Source organism: Plecotus auritus, assembly GCF_963455305.1.
Source record: "Plecotus auritus genome assembly, chromosome: 6".
Lineage (NCBI taxonomy): Eukaryota > Metazoa > Chordata > Mammalia > Chiroptera > Vespertilionidae > Plecotus > Plecotus auritus.
In genome coordinates this window covers 130,760,772-130,780,693 of record NC_137773.1, presented here as the reverse complement: position 1 = coordinate 130,780,693, position 19,922 = coordinate 130,760,772, and the positions used below count along the sequence as shown (strand labels likewise).

The window sequence follows — 19,922 nt, the reverse complement described above, 5'->3', positions numbered from 1 at the left end:
CCCCTCTTCTCTCAAATCAATAAAAATATATCCTCAGGTGAAGATTAAAAAAAAGTGAAATGAAAATTATATATATAAAACTCTGTCTCAACTGTAGAAAATCAGTAAAGTGTATAAATGGCAAAAAGTCAAAGAAATATCCCAAAATATAAAGTAAGTTTTGAAGGTTAGCTTAAGTATAGTTTTTATTTTCTTCTTTATATAAATCTTAGAATATAGTGCAAAAATTTGTTTGTAAATATGTAAATGTGAGTAGTAAGAAAAATTCAACCAATCATCCCTCAAAAACCATCCTATGTAAGTATAAACACTAACCACGTTAATACAGGCAATCTGAATCTTACAGGAACGTGGTTGACATGCAAATCAGATTTCACATTAAAAGGCTCAAATCCCCTCTGTGTCACCTTCTCTTTCTATATATCTACTCTCTCTTTGTACCCAGAACTGTTTCACTACTTATTGGATTATTATTTGAGAAAAACTCTTGGCAGTATAAAACCTTCAATAAAAAAAGAGATAAACTATTGGTTTATTAATTTAATATAAAGACTAATCATTAAGACCATTTAATTTAGCAACTACTAACTCTCAAACTTTCTTTGAGACTTTGTAGACAGTACATGAAAGGGCTTTAGTTTCATTTTTGTGAAACCACACTATGCCCTGGTGGTTGGATGTTCTGATAAACCTAAGTGGAGGTTAACTCATCTCCCCACCACCCACCTCACCACTAACCACCCCCACCATGTTCAATTCCTAGGTCATTTTATTTATTTATTTATTTTAGCATTTATAGTTTAATTTAAAAATAAGAATTCTGAGAAAGAGCATAGATAATGCAATAGAAATGAAACAGTGCTATACTGTGAATAAATAGAGGGCATGGTCTGTCTGCATCCATTCATTTACTCATTCAACAAACACTTATTGAGCCTCTGTTCTGTGTCAAACACTCATGTAGTGGCTGGGAATCTAGTGGTGACTCAGAGTGATTCTGTCCTGGCCTTCTTGAAGTTTACACCTAGCAGAGAATAGGAAACTAATTATAGGTAAATAACTATTTAATTATAGTTCTGTTAAGTGCTCTGAAGGAAAAGTTCAAGGTATTATGAAAGAGGTAATGGCAAATCTACCAGTATAGGGTGTCACTGAAAATCTCTGATAAAGAGACATTTAACCTGAGTCAAAGGATAAATAGAAAATGGCCTGGTGAAATGGGGTGGGAGTGGGTCATTCAGATAAAGGGAACAGAGCCTTTGAAGACTGAAGGCAAAAGGACTGTAATGCATTCTAGGAACTGAAAGAAAGACAATTCTGTCAAAGTGCTGCCAGCATAGAAGAGAATGGAGGGATAATCCCACTGTATATTTAGTGCTGCATCTGGTTCAAAGAGGATGCTCAATAAGTGGTCATGGACAAAAGCCCTTAATAACAGCTGACCCAGATGAAACACAGCTGCCAAGCCCTCTTTGGTTGTTCTTTGTCCAGCTACATCCTGAGAATCAGTACTCCATACACATTTTATTTGGCTATAACAACTTTCTCCCTACATAGCAAATAACAAATCAGGCCGGCAATCAGATACTATGGGGCCAGGGCCTGCCTGCATTGTTCCTCCAGACAAGTTCTATCTTCTGGAATAGATTTTGTTTCCAGACTGCTTGATTAATGTCTGAAAATGATATAGTTGAGTTTAAACTGCTTTTGTTAAAATACTTTAGATTTTAACAAATCTGAAAGAACATAATGTTGGCTGGAATGGTCAGCTCAGAATGACAAAATGGTACATGAAAGGGAAGGCTATGAGAAAGCTGCCAGATTTGCTCATGCAGTATCCAAACACAACCAGATGGTGTCTTTATTTTTATTTATTTTTTATGTCTTTGCTTCCTGTATAAGTCAACGTATCATTAGGATGTTTGAGTGACCTTGTAACCCTGTTTGCCATAAAGTCACCAGAAAATGAACCATTCTGTAGGTGTTTAATAACTTTGACCAGTATGTTAACTAGCTTTAAAAATTAAGTCATCAATTATAATACATATATAAAGTACTTTATACATTAAAAATCATCTCCCTTGTAAAATAGGGAGATTTATAAATCTGTTTTGGTCATGGCTTCTCCTAATTCATATAGTTTAAGTAAGGACTAATTTTATAGTAGTTCACTGGTCCCATACTCAATTATACTAATCTTATTAATATGGGGATAACCTGCAGGGGCTAGCACAGTGCCTTATTTATATAAAATCTCACCTCTCTAAAACACCAGGGAGAGACAAGCAGAAAACACAAAAGTCTCTAACTGCCAAAACATTTGTGTTAGTTTGTTGGGCCTGTTATATCAGAATATGGTAGGCTGAGTGGCTTATAAGCAACAGAAATTATACCTTCACATGGCAGATGGGGTGAGGGAGCTCTCTGGGGCCTCATTTATAAGGGTACTAATCCTATTCATGAGGGCTCCACCCTCATGAGCTAATCACTGACAAAAGGCCCTCCTCCAAATACTGTCACTTTGGGGATTAAAAGTGTCAACATATAAATTTTAGGGGTTATAAACACTTAGTCTATGAAAATATTGATACAAAGTCAGTTTACTTTTTGTTTGTTCATTCATTCACTTGCCATATAACTGTTAGATTTTTCTCTAGGCCTGGCATGGACTCAAATCCCAGCCTTTATGAAGTTTACTGTATACTGAGAAAGGTATTATTATGCAGTATACTATAGGGGTTAACAGTAACAGGAGCAAGGGGTAACAGTCCATTCTAACTCCACCACTTATTAGTTGTGTGGCTTTGGCAGAGCAGTTTATCTTGTTGTGTCCTACTCTCCTTATCTCTAAAACATGGATATAAAAATACTCACCTTATATGGTTATTGTGACGATTAAATGTGTTAATGTATGTAAGGGGCTAAGAATAGTCCCTGTTACATAAAAAGTGTCACATAAGTGTTTATTATTAACTAGAGGCCTGATGCACGAAATTCGTGCAAGGAGCTCAGACCTCACAGCCCCTCGTAGTCTCGGCAGGCCCTCACAGCCTCAGCTTTGTCTGGAAGGTTGTCCGGATGGTCGTTCTGCTGTTTGGTCTAATTAGCATATTACTCTTTATTATATAGGATAACAGACAAATACTTACGTAAAATTTTTCATTACAATGTTGACAAAAATCACCACAAGTATGTGCTTTTTATAATAAACTAGTGACCTGGTGCATGAAATTCGTGCACGAAGGGGGGAGGGTTCCCTCAGCCCAGTCTGCACCCTCTCCAATTGGACATCCCCTCGCAATTTGGGACCGCTGGCTCCTAACCACTCATCTGCCTGCCTGCCTGATCGCCCCTAACTGCCTCTGCCTGCCTGCCTGATTGCCCCTAACTACCCTCCCCTGCTGGCCTGATCTTGCCCCCAACTGTCTCTGCCTGCCTGATCTCGCCCCCAACTGCCCTCCCCTGCTGGCCTGATCTCATCCCTAACTGCCCTCCCCTTGCTGGCCTGGTTGCCCCCAACTGCCCTCCCCTGCCGGCCTGATCTCACCCCCACCGGCTCCTCCCTGCCGGCCTGAGATTGCCCACAACTGCCCTCCCCTTGCTGGCCTAGTTGCCCCCAACTGCCCTCCCCTGCTGGCCTGACTGCCCTCCTCTGCCAGCCAATTTGGTTCTGATTGGTTGGTTTCTATGCCAGTCAGTGTCAAAAGCTCCACCTCCAAGGCAGTCATTGGCTCCTCACACCTCACCCAGATTTGGTTCTGATTGGTCAGTTTCGATGCCAGTCAGTGTCAAAAGCTCCGCCTCCTAGGCAGCCATTGGTTCCTCACACTTCACCCAGATTTGATTCTGATTGGTCGGTTTCTATGCCAGTCAGCATCTCTGGGCCTATCAACGGGGCCTGATCAGTAAGGTGGGGCTGATCAGCAGCCCCGGTGGAGGCCTGGAGAAAAATGAAGGCACGGCTGCTGGCCAGACTGGGAGAGAAAGAGAGAGGCAAGTGCTGATCAAAAGCTGCCACAGAGGCAACAGATCAGTCCCTGCTTCTCTCTTCAGGCCTCTCTCTGGCCCTGATTCGCAGCCTCCTCAGCAGTCAGTGCTGGGGCACCGCCCCTGCAGGACTGACTTCCGGTTGGTTGAGCCTCGGTCGTTACCAGTCATTACAACCCAGGGTTTTTATATATTAGGAAGGTCTTGATATTTATAGGGATAAATAAACCTGGATTATAACCAAAACTTAGCTATGCTGAATGAATCCCTTCGAGTTTTTAAAAAACTAATTTATTGAGGAGAAATTCACATTCACATAAAATTAAGCATTTTAAAGTGAATGATTCAGTGGCATTTAGCAAACTCACAATGGTGGGAAACCACCACCTCTATATACCTCCAAAATATTTCTATCATTCCAAAGTAAAATCCCACACCCTTTAATAAGCTACTGCCATGCCCTTCAGCCTTCAGTCCCTGACAACCACAAATCTGAATTCTATCTCTACAGATTTATCTACTTTGGACATTTGGTGTCTGCATGTATACCACATACCACATTTTGTTTACCCAATCATCGCTTAATAAACATTTGGGCTGTTTCCACATTCTGGCTATTATGAATAATGCTGCTATTAACATACATGTACATGTATCTGTTTACCCTTCTTTTTAGTATATACTGCGAAGTGGAATTGCAGGGTCATATAGTAATCTATGCTTATGTTTTTTAGGAGTTACAGCAACTGTTTTCACAGCAAGTGAACCATTATGTGTTCCCATTAGCAATGTGCAAGGGTTCCAGTTTCTCCACACCCTTGCCAACACTTACTTTCCATTAAAAATCATTATATCATCCCAGTGAGTGTAAAGAGGTGTCTCATTGTGGTTTTAATTTACATTTCCTTAATGACTAATGATGTTAAGCATCTTTTCATGTGTTTGTCATCCATTTGTATATCTCCTTTGGAAAAATGTTTATTCAAGTCCTTTGACCATTTTTTAATTGGGTTGTATGTGTTTTTGTTGAATTATAAGAGTCAGTTACATATTCCATATACCAGATTACATCAGGATATACATTCCCTGTATGTAGAACCAGAATATATATCCTATCTTGCAAATATTTTTCTCCCACTTTGTAGGCTTTTCAATTTGATAGTCTCCTTTGATGTACTAAAGTTTAACTTTTAAAGTCCAATTTATCTATTTAAAAATGTTTGTTGCGGTGCTTTTGGTGTCAGTCATATTTAGGAATCTTGGCCAAATTGACGATACTGAAGATTTAGCTCTATTTTTTCCTATTAGTTCTTATAGAGGGGTAGGGGAGGCAAAAGTAGATTTACAGTTGTGAGTACATGAAACACAGAGTTTATTCCTGTATTATTCTTGATTACTATTGTATTATTTGAATTACAACTGTAGACCTACTTTTGCCCACTCTTGTGTTTAGGTCACTGATCCATTTTGAGTTAATTTTTACATATGGTATGAGGTAGGGGTCCAGCCTCATTCTTTTGCATGTGGTTGTTTCAACTGTCTCAGAACCACTGTGGAAGAGACTGTTTTCTCCCCATTGGATGTTCTTGGCATTCTTACCAAAATCAGATGTATGGGTTCATTTCTGGGCTCAATTCTATCCCATTGGTCTATATGTCTATCCTAATTGTGTTATACAGTTTTGATTACTGTAACTTTGAGGTAAATTTTGAAATTTGAAAGTGTGAATGCTCCAACTTTGCTATTCTTTTTCAAGATTATTTTTGGCAATTTGAGTCCCTTCGAAATTCCTTATGAATTTGAAGATCAGCTTTTCCATTTCTGCAAAAAAGGCCACTGAAATTTTGAGGGAGATTGTATTGAATCTTTAGATCCTTGTATGTAATACTGACATCCTCACAAAATTGTCTTGCAATCCATGAACATAGAATGTCTTTCCATTTATATGGATTATCTTTAATTTATTTTAGCAATGTTTTATAGTTTTCAGTGAAGTTTTTCACCCCCTTGGTTAAATTTATTCCTTGATATTTAGTTATTTTGGATGCTGTTATAAATAGAACTGTTATCCTTAGAGTTTTTGAGATGTGAAGTTCTATCATAAATATTTTATATATTTAATTATAAAATTGATATTTTAATTGAATAATTGTGTCTGGATATACAGATATTCATGACCCATATTTGTGGGATCTATTATTGGCTGCTGGGCACCTCTGCAATGCTAAGATTTTATCCCCTTTCTTGTCGTACATTAGTTTGTTAGGCAAGGACATTTTGAATTCAGTTCCCAAATAGGAAGGAGTAGGAATGAAGCTTTAAACTGATGAGACTGGGTCTGATGTGCACTCACCTGACCTGGAGATAAAGAGAGAGATAGGAAATACTCAACAATGTTAATTATTAAAAACACTAAACCATTCTAGTTATTAAGAAAAGTAAACTGTATACTGTGGGGAAGGAAGAGTTAGTCAGAGACTTGGCCTCGAGTTCCACCTCTGTGACCTCAACAACACAAGATGCCTCATAACTAATGGGCCTGGTTTTCCTCCCATGTATAATTAAGACATTTGGATTAGATGACCTCTAAGGCTCTTCTCTGCTCATTGAGTCTGTTAATGCAAGACATCAGTGATTCTAGTTTTTTCTGTGACCTTTGAACAGATAATTTTCTTCACATTGCTTGACACTCAATAAAAGTTTATTGAATACAGACAGTAAATGAATAATTGAATGAACAAACAATTAGCCAACCCTACTTCATTAATTCATCAAACATTTATGACAGGTTATTGATGTCAGTTTATGTGGGAGAGATAAAAATATGGAGACCCAACCCATTCCCTCAAGGGTCTCTCAGAATGAAATCATACCTTTAATTATTCTCTTTTTGCATCTCTAAACTCAGAACACACACTTCCCAGTACTAATACTTCAGAAAGAATACTGAATTGGGAAGTCAGGAGACCTGTAAAGTCATCACTGCATAGCATACATCTATGTTTAATGGACAATCACTTGCTCTTACCTGTCTTCTCTTTTCTCTCCTCTTTCTCTTACCTATCTACACATATTCTGTTTTTTTTTAAATGCAGAACAATACAAGTTAGTCATTAATTCAGTCATGAAATACCTAAAAATGCCACTTCATGCCCTCCTCAGGAGCCATAAAAGTAATAAACTAAGTTAAATCAGCTGCTTTACTAGTTGTCCAGCATAAGTCATTCTTCTGGGAAAGTGAAAAATTAGTTAATTGCTATTTTAAGGTTTCAGTAATTCACTTTCTATTATATCCACTGTATAAACAGAACAACAAAGGATTAGGCAGCACTTTCTAGCTTGAGTGAGTTTAAAATGGTAGAAGTTTATGGGGGGAAAAATGGGACATATGTAATACTTTCAACAATAAATATTTTTTTAAATGGTAGATGTTTAAATAAGCCAAAGGACAACACAGTGCTGAGCTCAAATAAGCATTTAATACAATATTTATTTATTAAATCCCAAAATGGAATGTAAGAAACAGGTAAAAAAAACACCCTGTTGTAAAAGTCTCAACACTATGACTAACCTGTCTCTGCAGAAGAAAAGGACCCTTCCTTCAGTAAGAAAGACAAAGAGATATCCATTATTAATTGTAATACAGACACCATAAACACAGCTGGTCACCAAATCCTGGCATTCTTATTTCATGACATCTCTTGTATCTTTCCTTTTTAGTTTCCCCCTCCCTTTCCCCTCCCATGAGAGGCAGTACACTGTAGTAATTAGGAGCATAAACTCGAGTTCTACTGCCAATGCTCAAATCCTGCTTCTATTACTTCTATAGCTGTGTGACATTGGGCACATTATTTGACTTCTCTGTACTTCAGCTTCCCTATTTGTAAAATGAGGGTAATAGTAACAACCACCTCATAGGGTTGTTGTGAGCATTTAATTAAGTCCAAATATATTAAGTGCTTACAACAGCCACTGCTGCCACCACCATCACCATCACCATCATCATCATCATCATCATCATCATCAACACTGTTATCACTTCTGCTGCCAATCTCTTTGACCAGGGACACACACTGTACCCCATACTATGTTATCTTTTGCCCTCTTTTATCTAATTGTCCTCAGAATGAACTTTTGTAGTGTTAACTTTTTTTAGTGTCTATAATTCCACAGTGAACTCTGAGGGCAGGAACTTTGCTCTTCATCTTTGTCACCCAAAGTCTGTAGCCTAGTGATGCAACATTATGTTACATCATACCTCTCAACCCTGTCATGAACCATACTGAACTCATTGTTCTTTTGACACATCCGATCCACTCATAATGTCATGTTATTAACACATGCCCTTTGCTCCCCTCCACCTGGCTCCCACCCCATCCCAGGCTATCTCTTCTAAATCTTCTGGCATTTACTTCTATATTTATAAGTAGTAGCCTCATACTAACATTTCTGCATTTAACAGTTTTAGATAATATCTCTGACTTCCTATTTTGGACAAAAAAGATTTAGCATTGTTAAATCAGCACCCCACCTTCCTTCCTTCGCCACATCCTCCAAATATGATTTTTTCATAATTTTGGGATGTTATTAGTGTTTTACATTATTAAGATTACATAAAAAAGCTGTGCTAATGCATACCTATTAGAATGAAAAAATCCAAAACACTGACAATACCAAATGCAGGCAAGGATATGGAGCAACAGGAGTTCTCATTCAATGTTGGTGGGAATGCAAAATGGCACAGCCACTTTCGAAACACTTTGGCAGTTTCTTATGGAACTAAACATACTCTTACTATACAAACCGGCAACTGTGTTATTTGGTAATTACCCAAATGAGTTGAAATTTTATGTCCACACAAAAATCTGCATAAGAATATTTATAGCAGCTTCATTCTTAATTGCCCAAACTTGGAAGCAACCAATATGTCCTTCAGTAAATGACTGGATAAATAAACTGTGGTGTATCCAGACAATGGGATGGATATTATTCAGTGCTAAAATAAAACAAGCTATAAAGCAAAAAAACAAAAAAAACCCAAAAAAACCCCAAAAACAACAACAACAACCATGCAGGGATCTTAAATGCATATTACTAAGTGAAAGAAGTCATCCTGAAGGCTACATGATGCATGGTCCCAAATATGTGACATTCTGAAAAAGGCAGAACTATGGAGAGTGTGAAAAGATCCATGGTTGCTGGACAGAAACTGGAAGGGAGGGAGGAATGAACAATAAGAACACAGAAGACTCTAAGGACAGTGAAACTATTCTGAATGATATGATAGGGGTGCATGCATGTAATCACTCACTTAAAGTTCTAACGTAAACTATGGGCTTCAGGTGATAACGATGTGTTAATGTATGCTCAACAACTGTAACAAAGGCACCAGTCTGGTATGGGCGGTCATAGTTTGGGTGATTGTGCATGTAGGGGCAAAAGGAGCATATTGAAACTCTCTGCACTTCCCACTCAATTTTGCTGTGAATCTAGAACTTTTTAAAAAAAAGTCTATTAAAGAAAAAGTTGTGCACATCTGAGCCACACGATAGAGTGATTCCATTTCTTTCACTGTACAGCGTTTTGTTTTCCTCAGAGTTGATCACCGCTTTGTCATCGGGTTTCTACATTCTTAACAATAATTCTTCCCAGACCTCTCATTAGCACTGTAAAATCACAACTGATTTTATTTTCCATGTTCAAACACATCATATTCTATCAGATACATTCTTTTCCTGGAGACTTTCCTTCTAAAATCTCAATTTTTCTGCTAAAATCTGGACGAACTATTCTCTAGATGTACTGCACATGTGTGTCATCCTTTGAATTCCTTTAACCATAACTATAGAAATTCCCTTTGCTTTTCTCCTGCATGAAATCCTCTGTTTCTTGGGTCCCATATATGCCCTCTTCTTGATTAACTTCTTAATTTTTCTGGAGAGTATCTTCCAGATCTTTTCTGAGAAGGCATATAAATAAATAAATTTTTGAGACCTTGCATGTCTGCAAATGTCTTTTTTCTGTACTCATTTAATTGATAAACTGAATGGGTACAGAATTCTAAGCTGAATATTATTTTTCCTTAGACTGTTGAAGGTATAGTTTCAAGGTCTTCTATCATATAATGTTACTGTATGAAGTCAGATATCATACATCATTCTCATTCCTAATCCTTTGTATGTAACTTAAATTTTAAAACAATTCTAGAAGCTAAAAAGATATTCTCTTTTTACCTCCTGCTCTGAAATTACACAATGATAAGTCTCTTTTGTTTTAATGAGCTAAGTCAATTTGAAAACACCTGGTCTTCAATTTTGGGAAATCTTATATTTCATCTGTTCTGTTTTCTTTAGTCTCTCATCTTGGAATCTTATTGCTCTGATGGTGGACCTCTTGGACTAACTTCTAATATTTTAAACATTTCCTTCTTACTTTTAGTCATTCGGGCTTCTTTTTTATTTTATATTTTTGGTTCTTTATCTCTAGAGAAGGACAATACAGTAAGAGTCTCATAATATCTGTTTCTGTCCAACATTTACTTTAAATTTACCAGATATACCAAGTGATAAGACCAAGAGAAAAACAGGCAACAAAAACAGATCTACAGGAAAGCCAGATATTGAAATTATGAACCAGGGCCTTTAAAATAATTTTGGTTAATATATTTAAGAAATTAGATGAGAACATAGAAAATTTCAGCTGAGGAATGGAAACTATAAAAATAATCTAATAACACTCTAAACTCAAAAAACATAACTAAAATTAATAATGCTGAAGTATGACCCTGGCCAGTGTGGCTAAGTTGGTTGGGCATTGTCCCATGTGCCAAGGGATTGCCAGTTCGATTCCAGGTCAGGGCACATGCCTGGATTGTGGGCTTGATGCCTGATAGGGAGTGGGCAAGAGGCAGTCAATTGAATTTTCGCTCTCACATAGATGTTTCTCTCTCTCCCCCTGCCTTCCTCTCTCACTCTAAAAAAAAGAAAAAGAAAAAATAGAATGCTGAAGTATGTATTTATTTAGCTCCTCAATAAATACCCAAAGAAACACATATACAGATCCTCCAAGAGAAATGATTCTAGCAGCATTATTTGAAATAGCCTAAAATAAATTAATTGTGCCATATTCCACAATGGCATACTATACAGTACTGAAAATCAGCAGCAACACAAATGACTCTCATGAACACAATGTTTTCAGAAAGGATGTATACATGAAAGAATATGTATTACATGATTCCATTTATATAAAGTTGAAATTAATCTGTGATGTGAGAAGTTATAATAGAGTTAACCTCTGGGAGAAAAAGAAGGGTGATTATTGGAAGGGGAGAAAAGCAGAGCTTCTAGGATGCTTGTAGTGCTATATTTTTTAAATCTGAGTGGTAGTTACAAAAATGTATTCACTTTGTAATTCCTCAAGCTGAACACTTGATTTGTGAATATTTCTACATGCATATAAAAGTTATAATATAAAATATAATAAATTTGAATAAAATATTTATGGAAGTAAAACAGGGGCTGGGTGTGTACTTGGCTGTAGCTTCTAAACCTGACTTTCTGGATCTCCTTGAGATTCTATGAACCAGCTAATTTTCTTAAATAAATTCTTTTTCTTTTTCAGCTACCTAGAGAGAATTCTGTTGCTTACAACTAAAATCCATGACTAATTCAGATGGTAGGTACAACCATAAACAAAAAAATATAACCACAAAAATAAAAAAAAATATCTTTGTAACATTTAGCTACAGTAAAAATAAACATGTGATCCAAAGTAAAGAATGCCATATGCTACAACATGGGTGAACCATGAAAACTTATGCTAAGTGAAATAAACCAATTACAGAGAAACAGTTACTATATAATTCAACTTATATGAGATATCTAAAATAGCCAAAGTCATGGAATCAAAGAGTTGCCAGGGTTGGGAGGAGGGGGAAGTTGGGAGTTATTAATCAATTAGAGGCTTGGTGCATGAAAATTTGTGCACTTGGGGAGTCCCTCAGCCTGGCCTGCACCCTCTCACAGTCGGGGAGCCCTTGGGGGATGTCTGCCTGCTGCGGAGGCCGGAGAGGCTCCTGCCACCGCCACTATGCTTGCCAGATGTGAGCCAGCTCAGGGCTTCTGGCTGAGCGGCACTTCCCCTGTGGGAGCACACTGACCACCAGGGGGCAGCTCCTGCGTTGAGCGTCTGCCCTCTGGTGGTCAGTGTGCATCAGAGCGACCAGTCGTTCTGCCATTCGGTTGATTTGCATATTAGCCTTTTATTATATAGAATGGGCACAGAGTTTCAGGGGAGATGAATAAGCTCTACAGGTCTGCTGTACAACATTGTACCCATAGTCAACAATTATATACTGTATAATTTATTAAATAAATTATATACTGTAATAATTTATTAAAAGGATAGATCTCATGTTAAGTATTCTTTCCATAATAAAATAAAATTTAAAAACCGCTACCAGGGGCTTATATTCTCCAAAGACATGTCTAATGTTAGAAGTGTATTGGAGAATTTAAAAATCTTGATAGCAATTTGAACATACCATCTTTATCAGCAGTGTCTTGAGGCTTGGATTTTAAAGTGAAGATCTTCCGCAGCTTACAGTTAGCTGAGACAATAATTCCATCCAATGACTGGAAAACTGCTCCCTTGAATATTTCACTGGTAAATGCCACCAAGTCAATGCATAGGTTGCACCACTAAAATAAAGGGGGAAATAAGTACTTTTTATAATCACATAAAAGAACAGGCCATTTTGGAAAAGTCTAGAGAGTTGAGGCAATTATCTGGATCAACCAGGCCCATACCAATTTTCCCCTTTAGGTAAATATATCTCTGTTTTGGCTTCAATTTTCTTAAGAACTGCCATGATTTCTCCAAAGAAATGAACATAATCTAAAGTATCCATTGGTCATTTGACTACAGATTGCCCATCGTGAGACAAGGCTTTGACAACTCTGGGAAAGAACTTTGGATCTGTAGGCAGGATGCCAGTGGGAAGCTAATTGCTGGTGCATAAGACCACTTAAATCTTGAAAATCAGGGATAAGTAGCCAATTGCTCCTTCAAGGGGACTAATTTGAGCCCAATTAGCCACTTACATTTGCTTGGGGAAAAAAAAAAAGCATGGATGAAATTAAAAGCTGGGTTTAAATTGTGGCCAGTGCTGTCTACTAATAACTAATTAAGCTATTGTATAGAAATAGATTCTTCTAAAGAATTTGTAATTATGCCTGGTATATGCCAGTTTTTAAAGTGCTCTTGGCAGGGGCTAATTTCTGCCTATTAAACAATTAGACCCCTCAATGCTTCATCAAATTAATTCTTTAAGTGATCTGACTGAGTTAAAGAAAAGGAGAAAACAATCATTTAGTAAGAAATTAAGACTGCAGAAGAAAAGCAGGAAAAATATTTTTTGAAATTAAAACAAAAGCAGTATTTATAATTGTGCTGCTTTTAAAATAGCAGCCTCTTTATTATTTGTTCAGAAGCACAGTTTACATAGGTTCATTTTATTAATCCATAAAATCAAAAGCTATATTCATTGATAAAGAAAATAAAATGTTATTTCTTAAGGCAAATTCTATTTAGGAATAATTTTAATATGGAGAGGTTGTTTCCACAGTAGAAAAGTAGAAGAGATTGCAACAAATTATTGAGTAAATAAATGAAAATGATTTTCTTTGTAGATATCTCAAAAGAAACATTATATTCTCAGGCCATGGGTATGCTCTGGTCTTTTTGGGGAAAGGGAGTCTGGAGTAATAAAAGATAGGAGGTAGGGCTGAATGTGATGTAATAATGAGGATGGTGAGCTCTGGGGAGGTGTAATAAGTGGGATGGTGAGCTCTGGGGAGGTGTGGGAAGTAATGTGGGATGGGCCATTGAGGCCAGGTTCTGGAGGAGCTGGAAGATCAGGAAGAGAACCTTGGGCTCCAGAGGGTAAAGTGTTAGGACAAAAGCAGAATATGACAAAGCAGAATATTGGGAAGTTTTCACTAACGATGATGCAGAGCTGTTTTGGGGTGATACAGGGGTTATGGGGGAAGGCTGAGGTAGAGTTAAGACAGATGGAGGCACAGAAAGACTCGTATCTGTCAGTCACTTAAGCATAAAGAGGAGGGTCTGCTTAGAAGGTTAGCATAGTAAGTGGAATGTAAGGGACAAATCCGCAGGCATGCCACAGGTAAAAAACACCATGCCTTGGTAACATCCAGGTTATAGGAATGAAGGTCTTCAGGTTTCCAGATATGCAGTAATAATTATTAACATTATTATTAGATTAGCAATATTATCATTGTTGGTCCTTATTCCTAGAATTATGCCCCAATTCCAATCATTCATCTGGTCTGTCCCAGTAATTGCATTCATCCACCCTTTCCCACAGGTGCTAAGCACTTATCAGGTGCTAGACACTGGGCTTGGCTCCAGGGATGCAGCAATGAATGAAACAGTCCTTCCAGTCTGGGAAGGGGGGCAGATATTTCCTTTTACAGTTAGTATATAGGGGGCTCAAGGTAGGAGGATGGAGAGGTTCAGAAAAGGCTTCTTTTAAAGAACATTTTAAAAATTATATCATGATAGTATGTGTATATATAAGCATGTATATATACTAGAGGCCTGGTGCATGAAATTCATGCATGGGTAGGGTCCCTAGGCCTGGCCAGCGATCAGGGCCGATCAGGGCCTTCTAGCTGCCGGCCGGGGCCTTCCTTCATTCCACGCTGCCCCCTGGTGGTCAGAACACATCATAGCGAGATCGAGCTCCCAGTTGAACTTCCGAGGGGACACTTTGCATATTAGCCTTTTATATACATCTATAATAATAAAAGTGTAATATGCTAATTAGACTGGACAGCCAAATGACCTTCCGGATGTTCTGGATGACCTTCTGGATGAAGCCAGGGCTGTGAGGGCTAAGGCAGAGGCAGCTTTGTGGCTGTGAGGGCCAAGCCCCATGCACAAATTTCATGCATCAGGCCTCTAGTAGATATATAATTTTATACAAAATGAAGTACTGGTCATCCATTTCTCTATTCATACTGTCAACTCTTTCTTCTATTTTTATATAACACATATTGCTTTATCGATTTTAGGTATTATCTACTGACTTCTTATTGTGGTAGATAAGACTTAGCTCACTTACACATACTACTTCCCCCACTTTATCCTCCCTAAATAAGTATCTCATGCTTTTTCCCCCCCTCAAAATCCATTTTCTGTGTTTTCCTTGTGACTATGTAAATATTGTGTACAAATGAGCCAAGTGATGCTCTATGATTACCTTTTCTTACTTATACACCAGCTCTGGTTGGAAATTGGTGTACCCCTTCTCCTGAGTCAGAAAACCAGGCCCTTTACCAATACATACTTTTCTTATCCATCACAGTCAAGTTGTTTTTCCCTCTGCCTGGACTCATGGTTTGTGGAAAATACTCAACCAATAATGGTATGCATGTGTGTGTGTGTGTGTGTGTGTGTGTGTGTGTGTGTGTTATTTAATATATGAAGACATGCATGATTATATACATGCCTATCACACTTTCAAACTTTCATTTTACAATAATTCAATAAACTCCATAACGAGTGGGAACTCATAATGTGTTTAGTGAATCCATCTATTAGAAGTACAGATTGAGGTAGTTCCTGAAAAACATAGAAATTATATTTTTGGTTTAGCTGATATTTATAAAGGTTCTAATTTTCATAAGCTTCAACAAATAACTCATTACTCATACAAATGCTGTGGTATATTTTCTGAAGTTTTGTAAAGAACATAAACTTTCAACTAGCAACAGGTGGATTATGTGAATTACAGTTGATCTTTATAAAATATTATTTTCATTATTCTTGGTGATATCAGACATTCTTAAAACACCCACTTTTGACTTTTTCTTGGTCTGTTATCACTTTATTTTTATGTTCAACTCTAGTCCAGCAGGGAAGAGCTCTTGATCTAAATATCTATAATCATGGGTCCTTAAGAAGATTGCACCAGAAAGACAGCAATGTGATAGATAAAAGACAGTGCTGTCTTTTATTTATTTTTATTTTTTATTAATAAGAGAAGTTATGTTACTTACTTCCAGAATGTAATTTTGCATGAAATAATTGACTGGCAAAGGGTAAAAGAATGATTCAAAGCATGAATTTCTGTTTTTTACTGACTCATATTTTGGTAATGTGGCTTTATTATACCAATGAAAGGATGGCACACTGTGAACACACACAAACACACACACACACACACACACATGCATGCATGTGTGCACTCATACACACATACACTCAAATGCATGCTCTTGGTTGTCCCAGCACTGCTTTGATTTCTCAAGACATTACTATACAAAAGCTCTGAAGATAACTGAATTCATTCTGCTAGGGTAGAAAGAGCCTGAGTCATAACAGGGAACAGCTCTAGCCATCACTGTCTTTATAAAAGGAAGCAACAAACAAGAAACCACAATTTCATAACCTAGCAATCTGTTTTCATGCTCCTAAAATGATAACAACAAAGTTTTAAGATGTTTATTATGCCTTTCAAAATAAATTTTCACATGTTAGTTTTATTTCTCAAAAGAAAATGTTTATAATGACTTTATTAATCTCTATCACCATCATATTGTGTTTATTAAATGGTGCAAGCAGAGATTGAAATAGTAATTTTATATCCACATGGAGAAGCAATTACCTATTACTACTGTATTAAAAACAATTTCCCCAGGAGGAGCAAATCATGACAAGTTCTATATGAAGAGAGGGGAGCTGAGGAAGGGAGGTTGGGACTGACAGTGGCAGTTCTTGACTGAACCAAGGAAAGGCAAATTCCTGGTGGAAATATTGTCATTATACCTGTTCAGCAATCAATTCCTACCTCTTAATTACCATCCGCATCAAATAAGCTATCTCCTCCTGAAATAACAGCCCCATCTTTCTCTTGCTAATCCTCAACTCATCCTTTCACTGTGCCCTCTGAAATCCTTACTACTGAAAAGTACTTATGCCCTCCGTATTGTTCTAAGGGTCCTACACATCTTACCATAACTGATACCTGGCTTTTCTCTGAGACCTTACTTCCTCTTCAACACTAGAGCTAGTTTACTTAGGAAATCACATGTGCTTCTCCAGCCCCCTGTTTTGAGGCTGTGGGGCTGAGAGGCATTGGGAGAAGGTATGCTCTATTGATTGGTCTTTGGAGTTTGCAGCACACAGTGGCAGGTTCTTCTACCCTTTTAGCTTCATTAATCTTCCAATACTCTCCAGTTACTCCTACCCCTTCAGACACACCCTAACCAGCCTATATACTCATTCCTGAAAAAATGCTGGGATCAGTAGGTGGTGTTGAATCACAAGGTTTTTATTTGTTTGTTTGTTTTTTGGCTCTCTTGCACTTCTCTGGCTTTTCAGATCTCTGCAGAGAGGTGGAAAATGGCTTGTGTTCCCTGGGAAGGTGGGCACCTCCTGTGTGATCCATTCGCCCTGGGCCTAGGAGAACACCCCGCAGGGGAATGCAGTGGGCAATGGGGATCCAAATTGTGAAATCCCAGTAATGTCCCCCACAGCCATATGTCATTAATGCAGCCTCAATGTGCTGGAATGGGGTGAACTTGGGGAACCCAGCCACCTCCTTTGTTGCTTTGCCCTCCCTGCAATGGCGACCTTGGACCTCCATGAAGTCCCCAAAATGTGCCTCCACCTAACCTGGGATTAGTCGCAGAGTGCTCCCTTCGCTCAGGGAAAAAGTGTTTCTACAGTACCAGTTCTTGGATTTGCAGATAATGTGCTCTGCAACAGGACAGAAGGGTGAGGGGAGGCGACCAGGCTCTGTGGCTTTGTTTATCTGTCTGGAATGCTGATTGTCAGACAACCATGGCTGCACCTCTATGCTTAGTCCCTGCCCAGATCACTGGACTTAGCTGCAGCTGATACTGTCCACGCCTGCAGGAATGCTCACTGTCCTCCTTGCTAAAGGGAGTGTTAGCTACAACCTAATTCCTCCCCTCTCCAGGCTGAGCCCCACAGTGAGCTCCAGGCGGCAGGGCTGCATCTGTGGCTCATTTCAGCTTTTCTCCCTTCTTGCCTCCCCGGCCCACCTTTAGATGTTTCAATGCGCAGATCTCTCAGACATGTTTGTGCATTGAGCCAGGGAATGCTTTGTTTAATTATAGCTGTTCATATTGTTGAAAATTCCAAGGGAGATACCAAGGGGATCTATCATGATAATATTCCTAATGTTAGTCAGGACTTTAAAAAATTCTTTTATTTACTGAATTTATAGAGGGAGGGAGGGAGGGAGAGAGAGAGAAATATTGATTTTTGTTGTTCCATTCATTTATGCATTCATTAACTGAGCCCAGACTGAGGATTGAACCTGAAACCTTGGTGTATGGGAACGGCACTTTAACCAACTTAACCAACTGAGTTACCCAGCCAGGCAGGATTTTTAAAATGTATACCTAAATGACATTGTATCTAAATTAATCTGGCTCCTCCATTACCTTTTCATTTAATAACACTGAAGAAATTACTGTTTTAAAAAATGTCTAAATCACTAACTCTATGGAAAAAATGATGTTTGAGGGAAATTTTTAAAAACATTATACCACACTTACAGTTTGTAATAAAAGATATAAGATAGTCCATCAGAATTGTAATTCAAGAAAGTGGAACTCCTGAAGAGCAGTTTTATCTATTTAAATGACAAATACTGGGTATTTGAGTGGTAAAGGTTACTAAAAGATTTTGGCATTGTAATCTATCATACCATTGTTATATCTTCTATGAATGATTCATTCCCAATGATATATCATACCTGAACTTTCTATTCAAATGAAATTAAATTTACTGTACATGAATACTTACTTTGGTGGCAAGACATTGATGTTCATCAGATACTATCACTAACAAATTGAAATTATTTTAAAGAAGTAGTAAGATTGATTTCAGTGAGTCTTGACTAAGTGGCTACATCCATTGTGTAATCGGATGATCATTAATTTTCATAACTATTCTTCACATTTAAAATCAAAGCTAAAAGTTTAAATTGTTGTAATTTAAATGGTAGAGTGAATCCTTCATAATTAAGAACAACATGAAAAAGAAACATTTTTATTAGCAAGGTTGAACATTTAATAGTAACTGGAATAGTTAAGTGGACTATAAATAAATATTTATATTGGTGTGGCTATAAGAATATTAACTTTATTTGCTGCCTCTGGCTATGCAAAGATTTTAGCTAAAGAACCAAGTCAAAGTGGACCATTTGGCAATTATCCTCTAAATCAGGATTGCAAACTATATGTCTAGAGGGCCCAGGCATATAAGTTAAATGAGTAAAGCTCTGTTAAAAGTGTACAGTTGCCCTTCAGCTCCAGCTGACTGCTTGCTCTGCAGACTTAACATTGATAACTTCTGACTTATAAATGTTAGCTGAATTGCTTTAGAAATTCTGCATTACAAAGTTTACCACTAAAATATCTATAGTTCCTAAAAAGTAGGAAAGAGTGAAGGATGTTTTGGCAAAAGTTAGAGAACTGTGTCCAACACTACATCAACACCCAGGAGGACCTTAGGGATGGTATTTTGAATGGGTGAGTGCTCTCCGTCACCTTGCTGCTCTCTATAGAAATTTTTCCTAAAACATGGCTTAGCTTTAATTCAGTAAAAGCTATTGGGAACAGACTGTATTAGCAGTGGAAAGGAGAAGACCCTCTGCTGTTATAGCATCTCTTGTATTGAGAGGAAACTGAGGGGAAATGAGAATAAGTTTTAAGAATTGAATTTTATAATATTTATTTGAGTACTCTAGATACTTCTGGATTTACCAAATATTTAAAGAGCTTATGTAATTTCTTCAGGATGAACTCATTATTTTATCTCCTATGTCAAGAGGCATATTAAGACTTACCAATTTGTTCAACAAGCACTTATTG

The 19,922-nt window shown here is 37.6% G+C and overlaps 1 protein-coding gene across 2 annotated transcripts in view; it reads right to left on the bottom strand.

The window, feature by feature from the left end:
• Positions 1-19,922, bottom strand: part of CFAP20DC (CFAP20 domain containing) — a 247,873-nt gene that overhangs the window by 123,298 nt on the left and 104,653 nt on the right. For both annotated transcript variants that reach the window (XM_080673477.1, XM_080673476.1), the window contains exon 6: positions 12,533-12,689. In XM_080673477.1, coding sequence (XP_080529603.1) covers positions 12,533-12,689 — 157 coding nt within the window. The remainder of the gene's footprint in view (positions 1-12,532; positions 12,690-19,922) is intronic.